General features: G+C 46.9%; 1 protein-coding gene and 1 pseudogene across 1 annotated transcript; one reads left to right on the top strand and one right to left on the bottom strand.

Moving 5' to 3' along the window:
* Positions 1 to 15853, top strand: part of LOC115791921 (GTPase IMAP family member 8-like) — a 263474-nt pseudogene that overhangs the window by 234715 nt on the left and 12906 nt on the right.
* On the bottom strand, positions 7083 to 13515 carry LOC115791933 (GTPase IMAP family member 9-like). The gene is made up of 2 exons (XM_030746233.1): positions 13417 to 13515; positions 7083 to 8258 (listed from the first exon to the last, which is right to left on the bottom strand). The coding sequence occupies exons 1-2, from the start codon at positions 13433 to 13435 to the stop codon at positions 7432 to 7434; spliced, it is 846 nt and encodes a 281-aa protein (XP_030602093.1). The 5' UTR covers positions 13436 to 13515; the 3' UTR covers positions 7083 to 7431.

Genomic DNA, 15853 nt, shown 5'->3' with positions numbered 1-15853 from the left:
GAGAGCCCGGTAACCTCATCCCAGTTAGGTCGCTGCTCGTTCTCAAGCCATCGTAGTACTGGTAGCAGGTCGGTGTCTTGCTCCTGCTGGGCCCTCCATTCTGCCATGTCCACCACTAGGAGTGCCCTGCAGGAGAGCTGTGCAGGATTATCTGTTGCTGTGAGTTCCCTCTCCTTCTCCTCCCGCTTCCCACAATAGCGGCAGCCTGTCGCGGCACATGGGCGGCGGGATAGTGCATCCGCATTGGAGTGGTGTGCCCCTGCTCTGTGCTCCACAGTGAAATTAAAGGCCTGGAGCTCCTCCAGCCAACGAGCCACCTGCCCCTCTGGTTCTCTGAAAGACATAAGCCACTGGAGGGCGGCATGATCAGTCCTGATGATAAAAGGCGTGCCACATAGGTAGTACTTAAAGTGTCTCACTGCCATCACCACAGCCAGGAGCTCTCGCCGTGTGACACAATAGCGTCGCTCACTCTTATTCAGGACCCGGCTGAAGTATGCCACCACCTTCTCACCTTCAGGTCCGACCTGCGACAGCACGGCTCCCAGTCCCACACTACTTGCATCTGTGTCCAGGACAAATGGTAGTGCGGGGTCAGGTGGGGCAAGGATCGGAGACTCCGTCAGGGATCTGCGCAGGGTGTCGAATGCCTGCTGACAGTCTTGGGTCCAGCTGAAGTCGTGATCCTTCTGCAGCAGGCGAAAGAGTGGTGCAGCTATGGAGGAGAAGCCTTTTACAAACCTCCTGTAATATGACGCCAGTCCCAGGAAGCTTTTTAGTTGCACCTGGTCTGCGGGAGTGGGCCAGTCCCTAATGGTCTGCACTTTTTCCTCCAAAGTGCTGATGCCCTCCCGACCCAACTTGTGACCAAGGAACTCCACCTCCCTCCTCATGAAGTGACACTTGTCCGGGTGCAGCTTAAGGCCTGCGGCCCTTACTCTCTCCATTACCTGTCTCAGGGTATCCATGGTGGTTTCAAAAGAGGTCCCATGCACCAGGAGGTCGTCCAGGTAGACCAGACACTGCTGTCTTGGGACACCAGCCAGCACACCGTCCATAAGTCTCTCAAAGGTGGCTGGGGCGTTGCACAGGCCAAAGCTCAGGACTCTGAACTGCCACAGTCCCCTGTTCGTGCAAAAGGCCGTCTTTGGTCTAGAATCTGGGGACAGAGGCACCTGCCAGTAACCACTTCGCAGGTCCAGGGTGGAGAACCAGGAAGACCCTGCCACCAGGTCGAGAGACTCATCGATTCTGGGAAGGGGATAAGAGTCCTTTTTAGTAACTTTATTAAGTGGCCTGTAGTCCACGCAGAAGCGCATTCGTGGACTGTTCTTCTTGGGCACCATCACCACCGCAGATGCCCAGGGACTTTCAGATGGCTCTATGATGCCCATCTTTAGCATCTCACGCAGTTCTTGGTCAGCCGCCTCCTGATGAGCCAGAGGAAGGCGATGAGGACGCATTTTAACAGGACGAGCATCCCCAGTGTCAATAACGTGTTCCACCAAGTGTGTCAGGCCTACATCACACTCTGTGAGGGCAAAAATGTCTTTAAAGTCCAAGAGCACCTGCCATAGACTTCCTTGCTGCTGCTGAGTCAGGCCCTCACAGTTCCTGGACCAGACGTTTCTCACTGCTGACAGCCTCTCCTCTTCATCAGTTCGCTGTTCAACTAGTGGTAATACAGGGGACTCCGAGGTGCAAGCCGCTATTACAGCAGGGGATGGGTTTAAAGGGGGTTTAAGCTGCACCCTCTCTCCTCCCGGGAGTAACAGACAGCCTTCCCCGAGGTCCAGCACACCATCAATGGCTCGTAAAAAGTCCAGCCCCAGGATGCAGGCATCCTGGACGTCAGCCACCCAGGCAGCAAAAGGCATGGTTAGGTCTCCAACCTTAAACTGAAACATCCCCCTCCCTTTTATGGGGGCCAGGTCACCAGTCACTGTCTTAAGCTGCACATTGGTTGTTTGCATGGCAGTCCCAGCTGGAATGATGTCAGGTCGGACCAGTGTTGTGTTGGACCCTGTGTCGAGGAGTGCTGTGCAGGATACCCCATCAACCACCACCGGAATGTGGCAAAAGTCACCAACTTGGGTCCAGCCTACAGTGATGACCATGCCAGGTGACAATGTGGGTGGTGTGGGGGTGTTGGTCACGACGGCCCGTGTACTCCCACCTACACGGGCCCCTGACCGTTTCCCTGCGCCGCTGCAAACCTGGGGCACTGCCTGATGAGATGTCCAGCTTGTCCACATCCCCAGCAGCTTTGTGGTCGGCGGCGTGTGCCAGCACGGGGAGAAGGTGACTGAAGAGCAGCCGCCTGGGTCATGCTGTGTGGTCCCCCCTGCCTCTCCGTCCGCTCAGCAGGTGCAGATGTTGCTCTGACCACTGGTGAATCCTCAGCCCCTCCAGGAGGTCCTGTCAGCATCTCCCTCTCCAACGCCAACTCCAGAGCTGCACTGAGTGTGGTTGGACGAGCAAGCTGTGTCTGAATACGGAGCTCTTTGGGACTGAGGGCCTGTAGGAACTGATCACGGGCGAGCTCTGTCTGCACTGCAAGGGGCATGTTGTCATAGGCCCGCCTGCAGAGGCACTCAATGTCATGGGCCAGGATACGCAGCGGTTCTCCAGGCAGTCTCCGTCTGTTGTGAAACTCTGACCTCAGTAGCACAGGCTGGTTATACTGCCCAAACCGTCTCTGGAGTGCCCCAACTAGAGCAGTATAGTCTCCCCTCTCTCTTTCACTCAGCAGCAGCAGGCATGCTGCTGCATCCTCACACAGGCACAGAGCTAATTGCAATGCTTTATGTTCGACAGACCAGCCAGCTGCAGCAGCTAATAGTTCAAACTGAGCAATAAACACTTCCCACGGCGTCTTACCGCTGAACTTGGGTGTCTTTATGTTTACCGTAGCCGGCTGTGCATGGGCGCTGCCATCATTGTTTACATCACATGACCTCCGCTCCGTCCCGCCGAAATGGCGATCATGGCGCGAACGGCCCTCCAGCCGAGACAAACCTGGGGAGAACCCAGCCTCAGCAGCCAGCTGGAGCGCCGCTTCCCTCACGCTGCGAGCGGGTCGGATATCCATCTCCTGCTCCTCCTTCTTAACAGTGTTCCTCCGCATAATCGGGAGTTGTGTCCCTGAGCCGTGAGCAGAGCCGCTGGTAATAGATCCAGGCGTGGTAGTTCGTAGTTTAAGCTTCTGACACCAGTGTAACGTTCCGTTATGTCACCCAAGCACCAGGCAGAGGTTTCGTTACTAACACCATTTAATCAGGCCGGACACACACAGAACAGCTCTCGCCGGATACAGCCAACTCTAACTCACACAAGAAAAAAAAGAGACCTCCCTCCCAAAAGCGACCCCCCACATCTCCTTCCGGTTCAACCCCAAAACAACCTAACTTAAAGAGAACAATAACTGTGACACACATTTAGCAATAACGTCCATCATGGATCATTACAATATGATAATATTTACTGACTGTCGCAGTGCCACCTAGTGGGTACAGGAAATGTCATGTTTTACACTTTGAGGTACAGCTCCAAGGTGGTTGAACAGAACCATCTCAAATTTCTCCTGAAAAGCCTTCAGGAGTTGGCCTTACACTGTTTTCAAAACTGTGAGTTTTCACCAAAGGGCGTGACCCTGGCAGGATGGCAACTTTTGGTGTTTTGCCATGAACACAAAAATGGCAGTAACTCTAAGCCACATTGCCCAATCTGCGTCAAACTTTAGTGGTTTGATAAGCCTCCCGCCCTGAACACCATGATATGCATAAAGTCCCTAAACATTAGAGCGCCACTTAGTGGGACCTGGAAATATCATGAAATACCATGCATCTACATATCTGAAATTGTGCAGGCTCGTGTAACATCCTAAGACATACAAAACAGTCTCTTGGACCTGAAACCCTACAGGAAGTCAGCCATTTTCAATTGAAGGTGTCATTTTTGCAGCATTTTTTGCCATTTTCAGGTCTTGTATTTCAATGATCTCCTTCTAGGGCATTTGACCCAGAGACACCAAAATGGCTCCACATCATCTAGACAAGAAGCCCATCAGAAGTTATTCAAGGTTTTATAGAATCTTGAACGTTGTTGCCATGACCATGAATTCAATCATATACCATCATTGCACGAAAAGAGTGATTTAAATCGTTTGGCTCAGAGGTCACTGAGCTCCTGGCTGGGGAAGCTTGGGGGTCTTAATCCAGCCCGATATGCCCTCTGAGATGCCATCCTCCTCATCCAGCATGAGGTCAGTGGTGACACCGACCCAGAAGGCAACCTCCTTCACTGCCAGGACACTCGCCTCCAGCAGCTGTTGACACAGAGCACACATTAAGTCATTATGAAACTATATGAAATATTGTGAAAAATCAGGAAACTACACTGAAAGTTTGAATCTCTTGACTTTGAATGTACACATAACAGATAAGACCCTGAATGCAAAAAAAAAGTAATCAGCCCATCTTTGTCATCAAAAACAATGGTTATGTGACAAAGTACCAACTCCTGCATCCTGTGAATAAAAGACAAATGAACAAGTACTTTGAAAAAATGTAACATTGATAAAAGTACTTCAGTGATTTTGGTCATTAACCCTTGAGGCACCTTTAAACTGATTATACACTTTTTATCTTTTAGGTCCCAAAATGTTACAGCTGCTGAAACTATAAACATTCAGTGTTAATTATTTTCACCTTTTTATAGACATTTTGGGCTGTTCAAAAGAAGCCAGATTTTATATAAAGTTAAAAAAACAATACGTAATATTTCCCAAAAATAAAACTGCATTTCCAAGCTAACTACACAAATACAGCAGACCAACAATACAATCCAACACGTCTTACTGGCTTCCTTCTTGCACGTCACCGGGCAGGATTTTTAATGGCTCCTTTTCCTGAATGTGAGGCTGACTGTAGCAGAAGCTGCGGCGGACCGTCTGTAGGTTTAACAAGAAGCTGGAAAACATTTGTGTACATTGTAAATAAAGAGCATAAACACAGTGTATACATAAACATATCCAGGCAAGAAACACACAAACAAACAACACCAATAGATACTTACACACAATTATATCACGGTCCACGCATTAGGAACACTCACACTCGCGTTGTGAGGCGAACACAGTCTGTGGAAAATAAAGGTGAAAATAAATAAGAGTAAAAACATTTGAAGTTCTTCTCTCCTCCACACATTGAATACTGCTGCTTTGTTTCTGATTCTTACCTCTGCAGAGGATCAGACCGGCTTTTATTGGATTCAGAGTTGTGCAGGAACTGCTTCCTATAAGATGAAACCAAATAAAAATAAGAAACCAAATCACAATACGTCTGTCAGCTTACTGTGACCATTCCTCCACTCTTAGTATTTTTGTTTTAGAAACGACCAAGCCTTACCGCAGTTTTCGGATCGTGCTGCCGTCTTTTCTTTGTTAGAGTCCAGAGCATCGAGTCTCTACACAATAGACGCCATCTTGTCTTTCAGCTGTGCTGGTAGAAACTTGAGTAACTGAGGAGATAACCCACTCATTGCAGCCAGCAGTGTCTTCTCGTCTGCAGCGGGGCTGGTTGAAGCTGGCTGGTAGAGAGGCCCGCTTTCACGAGGAGCTTCTGGGGTGTTGAAAATATAGACGATGTCCTCCATTGTTGTACCAGGAAAGCAGCATAGACAAAGAACGCCATTCAGTTTGAACGGAAGAGAACGACCGCACTGATTTCCTTTGGTCTTGCAGACCTTCAGCGTGATCCCGCATGTGATCTGTATTGTCCAATCACAGGCGAGGAAGCTGCCACACGGAATTCAATTCATTTAATTTCAATTCAATTCAATTTTATTTATATAGCGTCAAATCACAACAAACAGTCGCCTCAAGGCGCTTTGTATTGTGGGTAAAGACCCTACAATAATACAGAGAAAACCCAACAGTCAAAACGACCCCCTATGAGCTGGAAGACACACATCCACTGTCTGTTTAAGCAGGACAACTGAGAAGGTGACTGTTGATTAAAATTTTTACTTTTTTTTTACATTTTTCTCATGAAGGTTTTGCTGATATCTCTTATGTACATCCATGTATAGCAAAATAAAAGTTTATACATTTTCGTATTCCATCTGCCTTGGTAGTCTTTAATGTCATTAATGCATGTGAACATTCACTGAACGTTTATAGCAGTGTTCATGGGATGTTGTCTGAATGTTCAATGCTAGCTGGGAAGCCACTGCACAGGAGAGGATGATGGTGTGACAGACTTTTAGTTACAGTGAATTAGACTGAAAACTGAGTTTGCTTTTCAATGAAAATAATGCTTGTAGTGTCACCAAAATCAAGATATAGCCTTTGTTTATCTCCCTCAGTCCACTAAAGTTCAGGGTTCACAAAAAACTCCATGACAAAGGCTCACAGACAGAAGCTCACAGACAGAAGCTCACAGACAGAAGCTCACAGCCTTATTGGAAAAAGGGACAAAAGCTGAAAATGTCCAAAAGTATATTTCCAACTAGATAATACTAATTTATAAATTAGAATGATTTCTTCTGAGTTTAGTCTTGTTTGAATGTTTCACTGTATAATAATTTATGTGTAGTCACATTGTAATGGAAAAATGCTTAAAAGATGATAATGTAAATTTGATTACATATATCTCAAAATAAAAATATGCTGCTTAGAACTGTTGGGAGGGGTAGACCACTGGTGAGTACTGGTGACCGCTGGTGAGTACTTGCTTTGCATTTGTATGACTCACAGAAACCTCCTTTACATATGAAACCCTGCCCTAGACCTGAGGAGAGGAAGGGGGAGCTGAGGGAGCTCTGACACAGAGAGTCCAACCAAAGCCTCCTGCTGAGAGCCCTAAAGCTCAAGGCGCGCGGCAATATTACATACAAGAAACTGTCGAAAAACCCACTTTTCATGCAGTGTAGCTTCCTGCATTCCCGTCATAATCAGCCTTACCAAGGCCAGACAGCTGCCTAGACTTCCTGAATTGCAACGACAAACCAGGTATCTCCAGGTCCAATTCAGAGAAACCTCAGTGTCAATAAGCCAAATGTGTGTGTCCTCCATCAACAGTACAGCCAGGCACGTCATCTTCCACACCACACAGGAATCCATAACGTAGCCAGCTGGAATGTCAATTAATAAGAGGGAATAGGGTTCTCCTTCCCCCAATCTCCTCATGGTCAAAATTTGATCAAATAATGGCGCTGAGAGACCAGCTGACCAGATCCATAGTTATAAATTCCAGTTTGGAAGTTGTGTGAAGAGATGCTCTAAAGCAGCAAAGCAGGGGAGAAAGGAAGAGCTGAGAGAGAAGAAAAGTGTGACCGTCTCTGCTGAGAGCTGAAGAGAAAAGATGTGAGCAACCTTGTTGTAAAGAACTCACAGAAAAGCAGGAAATGTAATCAAATTAAGATAGTTTTTCACAGTATAACACATTGTCCCTGTTTCACTGCTACAACTGTTGCTCCCACTGCTGCTCCCAGAGCTGCTCCCACTGGACCCAACACACAGCCAACCCCTGCTCCTATCCCAGCAGCCTTCTGGATCTTGTTCTTCTTCTCTGCGCGTCTTCTTGCTTCTTCTTTTGCCATCTCAGGATTTTCTCTCTGAAGTCGTTCCATCTCTTCTCTGATGGCTCTCTCGGCCTCCTGGAGCATCTCATTGGTGTAGTGTCTTCTTCCATTGCTCTGAACCATCATATTGATTTTCTCCATTAGTTCTTTGACCTGAGAAGAATCCTGATTTTTGTTGTTAAAAACATGATATCTTCCTTCGCACTGACTGATGAAGCCATGCAGAGCTTTATTTCCACTGATGAAACTATCTATGTTGACTTCATTTGGCAGATTGTCTCCATGGGTGAACAGGACCATAGTGTAACGTGCTGCATCTCCTCCAAACAGCTTCTGCAGGATTTTCAGTGTTTCTTCTTCTTCTTTGGTGAATCTGGTCGACTGGATCACAACCAGGAACACATGAGGACCAGGAGCAGCAAAGGAGATGCATCTACTGATCTCCATCTTTACCGCTTCTTCAGTCAGCGTGGTGTCAAACAGGCCTGGAGTATCGATGACAGCCAGGTTCTGACCTTCCACCTCACCGGTTTCTTTCTGGCACATTAATGTTACCGAACAGAACGATGACAAAGATTCAAAAGCATTTCTTCCTAAGATGGTGTTTCCTGCTGCACTCTTCCCAACTCCAGTTTTCCCAACAAGCACTATCCTCAAGTGGAGGTCCTCTGCATCTAGAATAGAATAGAATAGAATGCCTTTATTGTCATTATACAGGATGTACAATGAGATTGGAGGGCCACTCCTGTTCAGTGCCATGTAACAGAAAATCAAACTCTCTAAAATAAAAATATTATGAAAATATTATAATCTAGTATGATCAATATAATCAAGAGATATACAGAAATAAACAATGTGTAAAATATACAAAAAATAGAATGTATAAAAATATATACCTACATTGGTGCATCTGTACATTGTAAGAAAAGTAAATATGTGTATACATATAATAATGAAGATGATGAATATTGCACTTGGTGAATGTATATTGCACTAGTGAATGAATACTGGATATTACACAATATAGGAATGTCAGATATTGTTCAGTATGAATAATATAATATTGCACAGTTACAGTGGGTGAGTGTGAGAGTTCAGGGTGGTGATTGCTCTGGCGAAGAAACTGTTCTTGAGTCTGTTTGTTCTGGCTTTGATGCACCTGTAGCGCCTGCCAGAGGGCAGCAGGTCAAACAGGTCAAAGCCAGGGTGTGAGCTGTCCTTGATGATGTTCCTGGCTCTGCTGATGCAGCGGGAGGTGTAGATGTCCATCAGGGAGGGGAGAGGGCAGCCAACGATTCTTTGTGCTGTCTTGACCACCCTCTGAAGCCTGACCCTGTCTGCCTCAGTGCAGCTGCCGTACCATACTGTGATACAGTACGTCAGCAGGCTCTCAATGGATGAGCGGTAGAAGGTCAGCAGCAGGTTTGAGTCCAAGTTGTTCTTCCTGAGGACCCTCAGGAAGTGAAGTCGCTGCTGAGCCTTCTTGATAACAGCTGTGATGTTATCTGACCAAGAGAGATCAGCAGAGATGAGGACACCAAGAAACCTGAAGGTGTGGACCCTCTCCACATGCTCGCCGTTGATGTAGAGGGGAGCTGGGTCAGTCCTGTGCTTCCTGAAGTCGATGATGATCTCTTTGGTTTTCATGGTGTTCAGTACCAGGTTGTTCTCTGAACACCAGGCTGTCAACTTCAAGACCTCCTCTCTGTAAGCTGCCTCATCTCCCTTCGAGATGAGTCCGACCACTGTGGTGTCGTCAGCAGCAAATTTGACGATGAGGTTGTTATTGTGGGCCGGACTGCAGTCATGGGTGTAGAGGCAGTACAGGAGGGGGCTCAGCACACAGCCCTGTGGGGAGCCAGTGCTCAGTGTGCGGGTGGAGGAGAGATGGGGGCCAAGTCTCACAGTCTGGGGCCGGTTGGTTAAGAAGTCCTTGATCCAGGAACATGTGAGAGGGGGGAGGCCCAGGGTGTGCAGTTTGGTGGTGAGAATGTCCGGGATGATTGTGTTGAACGCTGAGCTGTAATCCACAAAGAGCATGCGAGCGTAGCTCTGCTGCTGCTCCAAGTGGCCCAACACAGAGTGGAGAGCTACAGCGATGGCGTCCTCTGTGGATCTGTTTGCACGATATGCAAACTGATGGGTGTCGAAAGTGGGGGGCAGGTGGTCTTTGATGTGCTGGTGAACCAGCCTCTCAAAGCACTTCATGATTACCGGTGTGAGGGCCACAGGGCGGTAATCATTTAGGCTGGTGACAGATGACCTTTTGGGCACGGGGATGATTGTGGCTGTTTTTAGGCAGGGGGGGATGACTGCTTGGGCCAGGGAGCGGTTGAAAATCCTGGTGAGAATCAGGGTGAGCTGGTGGGCACACGCTCTGATCACCTTGCCAGGTACTCCGTCTGGTCCGGTAGCCTTCCTGGGGTTCACTGCCAGGGGCACGCGCCGTACCTCATGCTCCTGGACAGTGAGTGGGGTGCAGCCTGGTGGGGGGGGGCAGGACTGGAGCAGATGGGTGGTCCTGAGGCATCTCAAAGCGAGCAAAGAAACAGTTAAGTTCCTCTGCTAGTGACACACTCAGGTCTCCTGCAGTCACATCACAGCCTCTGAAGTTTGTGATGTTCTGAATGCCCTGCCACACTTCCCGTGTGTTATTGCTGGACAGATGGGACTCTATTCTCCTCCTGTAGTCCGTTTTGGCTTTTTTAATTCCTCTTTTCAGGTCAGCTCGAGCAGCACTGTACAGAGCTCTGTCACCTGACCTGAAGGCAGCATCACGGGTTTTGAGGAGTGAACGGACCTGGCTGTTCATCCAGGGTTTCTGGTTAGGGAAAACCCGGATGTTTTTGCTAACAGTCACATTTCCAATACAGAACTTAATGTAGTCCAGTACCGTCCCTGTGAATGAATCTGCTGAAGAAGACAAACAGATTACTCACATAGGACAGTTACACATACAGAATTAGGAGTGGAGTGACCATCAGCCACAATGGAGGACATCAAGCTGTACGCCAGCCTCACTGTTCCAACCCCCCAGGATCTACAGAGGGGACATCGGGATGTCATTCTGACTGGATAAGTAGGAGGAGACAAGTACCCGGGTAACCCAGGCCAACAAGAACAATGAGGATAAATGAAGGTCAGCCACAGATCCAGCTACACACCACATCTGTAGAGATGGGAATCTCCCCCAACCAACAGGATCTATATTTAAGGCTGTGCAATAAAAACATTATTAAAGTCCTCGATCCTTGAGGATAACGAATCATTTTCTATAAAACTCAAACAAATGTTGCTGTAACTAAGGTTCAGTCATTTTAATGCTAAGATCATAAGAACATGTCTATAATCAGGCCTTACTGGAACTACTCCATCTCCTGTTCACCCTCTACTGCCTGAGCAGCACTCATATAGAGGCAGGAGTTCCACTTCATTCCCAGTGGTATTCTACACCCTTGGGTCTAGTGCACAAACCCAGAGCAGAGGTGGCAAAAGTACACATATCCTTTATTTAAGTAGAAGTACAGATAGAGTTAAAAAATACTAAATCTTTACACAAGTGAAAAAGTACTCTGAAATGTACTCAAAGTATAAAAGTAAAATGTAGCTGTTTAAAGAACATGAGCTGTTTTAGTGCAAAGCTAACTGAACCTCCACCTGCCATATTAATATAATAATAAAATAATACCAGAGAACATTTGTCATATAGAACACAAGCAGAGAAAACAATCGTTCTACCTGCTGGTTCCTGCATTATAGACATGAATTTTCCTCCACAGCTAAACAGGAAAACACGAACAGTGGGATTTAGCAGGTGCAAGAATGCTAAAAACAACTGTAGTGGCTCAGTGTGGGGAAAAGCATCGTTCAAATCTCCACAAAATTTTATTTGCATACAGGCTGAGATTAGCTGAGCTGTGCTGCTCTGCTTTGTGGATTTAGGAAACTGCAAGAAATAAGCAGGTGTTACATGAGCTACCATGGCTGATTTCCCGCCTGTAGACAGTATGAAGTTGGAAAAATTCAAAAGGTGTCTGAAAGCTCAGAAATTGTGCTTCACACGCAATATAGAGTCATTACGGTGATTGCTGCCAGAAGTCCGCGAACACCGGCATTTGACACATTCAGCATTATAAGGTTAGATTTTCACAGATGTCTGTTACAGCTGATGGAACCAAACACTGACCATGAACACCACAGCTGCTCTGCACCTGTCCACCACAGAGCAGCAAATGTCACCACACTACTGCAAACTCACCAGTGTAGCCTGCACTAAACTGCCTAATACCGTATTTTCATGCAACCTTTGAATAACAAAATTAGTATCCTTCAGTTCATTCTGCACGATGTTCAAAAATATGAAAAAACTTCAGCAACACTGAATGTATAAATCCAACATTACGTGACATTACATGTAAGCTTTAAATTTCCAGTTCATCAGAACTTCTCTCCTTCTCCTTCTCTTTAAATCGAACCTCTCTGCTTCCTCTCCTCTCCTCTTCCTTCCATCTTTCTCCTTCTCTGAGTGAACTTCTCTCTTATTGTGGAAACACAGCAGCTGGACCTTCAGCTAACAGAGATACTGTGTGACAAACTGCTCACAAACAGTTTATGTGTTTGCTGATATTTGTTGAGCTCATAGAAACACTGCATTTGAAATTACATGCCACTTAAAAATTTTTAGCATGAGAGCAAAAACAAGTAGTCCATTAAGCTTGGGGGGGCGCTGCCTGGCATTGGTAAAGCACAGGAAGAACAGTTCAGAGCTCTGCCCGGGTCAAGGGGCAAGACTTGGAGCATTGTCCCATAGCGACAGTGAGGAAACTCAACAGACCGGCTGGGCGGCCAGTGGCAGAGGAGAAGAAACTCTGGGGGACCAGCCAGGTGGCCGGAGGAATAGAGACTCTCAGGTGGGATGGCTGGAGGCTGGTGTTGGCAAAGAGTCCTCTGGCCTGGGCTCAGGACGCTCAGACAGAGCGGCTCGGACAGCTCGGAAAGCCTTGGGTTCCCAGGGGGCTCTGAAGAGGATGCCACAATTACTGACCTAGAAGGATGAAGAGCCAGTTTTGGAGTTCCTCCCCACTCTCAAAGCTGTGCCCGCTGGTCTCTTTCCTGGTCAAAATCTACTGTCAGGTCTGTGGAGGTAGACTTTATGGAGTGTGAAGAGTGAGAACCCAAATGCTGGGTACAAGGCAGGCAGGCAAAGTTTTATTGTGGCTGAAAACAAACACCAGGATACAGAAAGAGACCGAGAACTAGAACTACAGGAGACCCAAGCTGGGCAACAATAAACTAGGAAACACTGGAAACATGAAGAACACAGGAAGCATACACTACCTCTTACAGCAACAGTTTCTCTCAGTACTGCATAATCTGACCACAAGGTTATTTTAGTGGGAAGTCCATGATGAACATCACAAAAATCCAAAACCATTGCACTGTTGTACCAACAAGAAAGAGAAAGCCACACACGAACTGGTTGAACAGGTTTGTTCCCGGCACATCAAAATAATCTCCTACAATCAGTTTCAGTCAAAGTCAGGCTGCAGACACCTTTCATGGTCTTTACCAGTTCAGAAAAAATGATCACCTGTAAAAGCTGTAAAAGGTTTCTGTTTCCAACACTGCATGAACTTCACAGGATGTGGTGCTTCAGATAAATATTTCACAATAAAAGGCAACAGTGAGACAGGAAACACAAACACAGGACACATAAATAATTGATCACAGTTCAGTTAAACTGGTGGTCTTTCAGCTCTTTATCAAGGCTGACATTATTATAGAACATCGGTCTGAACAGTAAATCAGCATAAACGTTGTAAATGTACTTACGAGCCTGTGTGCCAGCCATGTTTGTGCTGTTACCTTCCTGCTGCTGAATGGTTTCATATGAGCTCAGTGTTGTACTGTGAGGACTGTGCCTGCCTTTAATGCCACTCTATCACATGCAGGAACAGCACTCCTGCTGTCACATCAACACTTGTTGAAGTAGCTTCAGGGCAGATTCCAGAGAGAAGAGCTCTCATTGGTTCTCTATACCAACCACACAGTGATGTCACAGTCTGAATAACCTGCAGGTCCAGAGAGGCTGAGCACTTTGCTCTCAGACAGTGACAGCAGGAAGGAAAAACTCCCGTTAACAGGAAGAAACCTCCAGCAGAACCAGGCTCAGGGAGGGGGGGTCATCTGCTGAGAGGAGAGAGAGACAGGACAAAGGACACACTGTGGAAGAGAGCCAGAGGTTAATAATAATTAATGATTAAATGCAGAGCGCGGTATAAAAAGAGTAAAAAGAGGTAAATGAAAAGACACACTCAGTGCATCATGGGACCCCCACACACATACACATCACTGTGTGGTTGGTATAGAGAACCAATGAGAGCTCTTCTCTCTGGAATCTGCCCTGAAGCTACTTCAACAAGTGTTGATGTGACAGCAGGAGTGCTGTTCCTGCATGTGATAGAGTGGCATTAAAGGCAGGCACAGTCCTCACAGTACAACACTGAGCTCATATGAAACCATTCAGCAGCAGGAAGGTAACAGCACAAACATGGCCGGCATAGCTCGTAAGTACATTTACAACGTTTATGCCGATTTACTGTTCAGACCGATGTTCTATAATAATGTCAGCCTTGATAAAGAGCTGAAAGACCACCAGTTTAACTGAACTGTGATCAGTTATTTCTGTCTGTATTTGTTGTGGGGTTTTTTTGGTCTTCTCAGAGCCTCTGACAGTGGACTCCTCTCTGTGCTTGTCCTGTTGGACCTCAGTGCAGCTTTTGATACTGTTGACCATCAGTGATATCAGTAACACATTACTCTCATCCGACTACATTTTCTCTGTAATGAGTAATCTAACGCGTTACTATTTGCAGTCCAGTTATCAGATTAAAGTAACTTATCCAAGTCACTGCGTTACAATTTTTGTCATTTTCCTCAGTACAAGGATAGATTTTTGCTTTCTTCTTGCTTCTCTGGGAGTGACGTCTGGCCAATGTGACAATTAAGTCCCATTTTGAGCATGAGGACAATAATAGTGCACAGCGACACAAACAGAAACAATGGGGGGAGGAGAGAGGTGCATTTTCTTGCTCAGATTTGAAGAAACATGGAGTCATCTTCACCTACTTTAATTAGCATACTCTTTGCTGAATCACCTGTATTCACATTACTCACTTTATTTGTTTTTAGAAATTCGCTAGCTTAGCTCAGCTAGTAGCTTAGCCCTTAGCCGACTCACTACCAGCATGGCTTCTTCTCCTGTCTCTCCTGCACTTTCCTGCTCTGGGTGTCACATGTTTAGTTACTCCTCGGCCTCCTTTAGCAGTAACGGTACTTGTAATAAATGTAGTCTGTTTGTAGCTCTGGAGGCCAGGCTTTCTGAATTGGAGACTCGGCTCCACACCCTGGAAAATCCTGTATCTAGCCAGGCCCCTGTAGCGGGTGCGGACCATGGTAGCTTAGCCGCCGTTAGCTCCCCCCCAGCAGATCCCGAGCAGCAGGGAAAACAGGCCGGCTGGGTGACGGTGAGGAGGAAGCGTAGTCCTAAGCAGAAGCCCCGGGTACACCACCAACCTGTTCACGTCTCTAACCGTTTTTCTCCACTTGGCGACACACCCGCCGAGGAACAAACTCTGGTTATTGGTGACTCTGTTTTGAGAAACGTGAAGCTAGAGACACCGGCGACCATAGTCAAATGTCTTCCAGGGGCCAGAGCAGGCGACATTCATGGAAATTTGAAACTGCTGGCTAAGGCTAATCGTAGATTTGGTAAGATCGTTATTCACGTCGGCAGTAATGACACCCGGTTACGCCAATCGGAGGTCACTAAAATTAATATTGACTCGGTGTGTAACTTTGCAAAAACAATGTCGGACTCTGTAGTTTTCTCTGGGCCCCTCCCCAATCAGACCAGGAGCGACATGTTTAGCCGCATGTTCTCCTTGAATCCCTGGCTGTCTGAGTGGTGTCCAAAAAACGATGTGGGCTTCATAGATAACTGGCAAAGTTTCTGGGGAAAACCTGGTCTTGTTAGGAGAGACGGCATCCATCCCACTTTGGATGGAGCAGCTCTCATTTCTAGAAATCTGGCCAAATTTATTAACCCTCCTAAAAACTGACTACCCAGGGTTGAGACCAGGAAGCAGAGTTGCAGTCTTACACGCCTCTCTGCAGCTTCTCTCCTCCTGCCATCCCCCCAAAACCCCATCCCCATAGAGTCGGTGCTGCTCCCAGACCACCAAAGACCAAAGCTAAAATCAGCAAAAAA

Source organism: Archocentrus centrarchus, chromosome 14 (assembly GCF_007364275.1).
Source record: "Archocentrus centrarchus isolate MPI-CPG fArcCen1 chromosome 14, fArcCen1, whole genome shotgun sequence".
Classification (NCBI taxonomy): domain Eukaryota; kingdom Metazoa; phylum Chordata; class Actinopteri; order Cichliformes; family Cichlidae; genus Archocentrus; species Archocentrus centrarchus.
The sequence above is the reverse complement of the archived record's forward strand: the minus strand, read 5'-3'. Positions and strand labels throughout refer to the sequence as shown.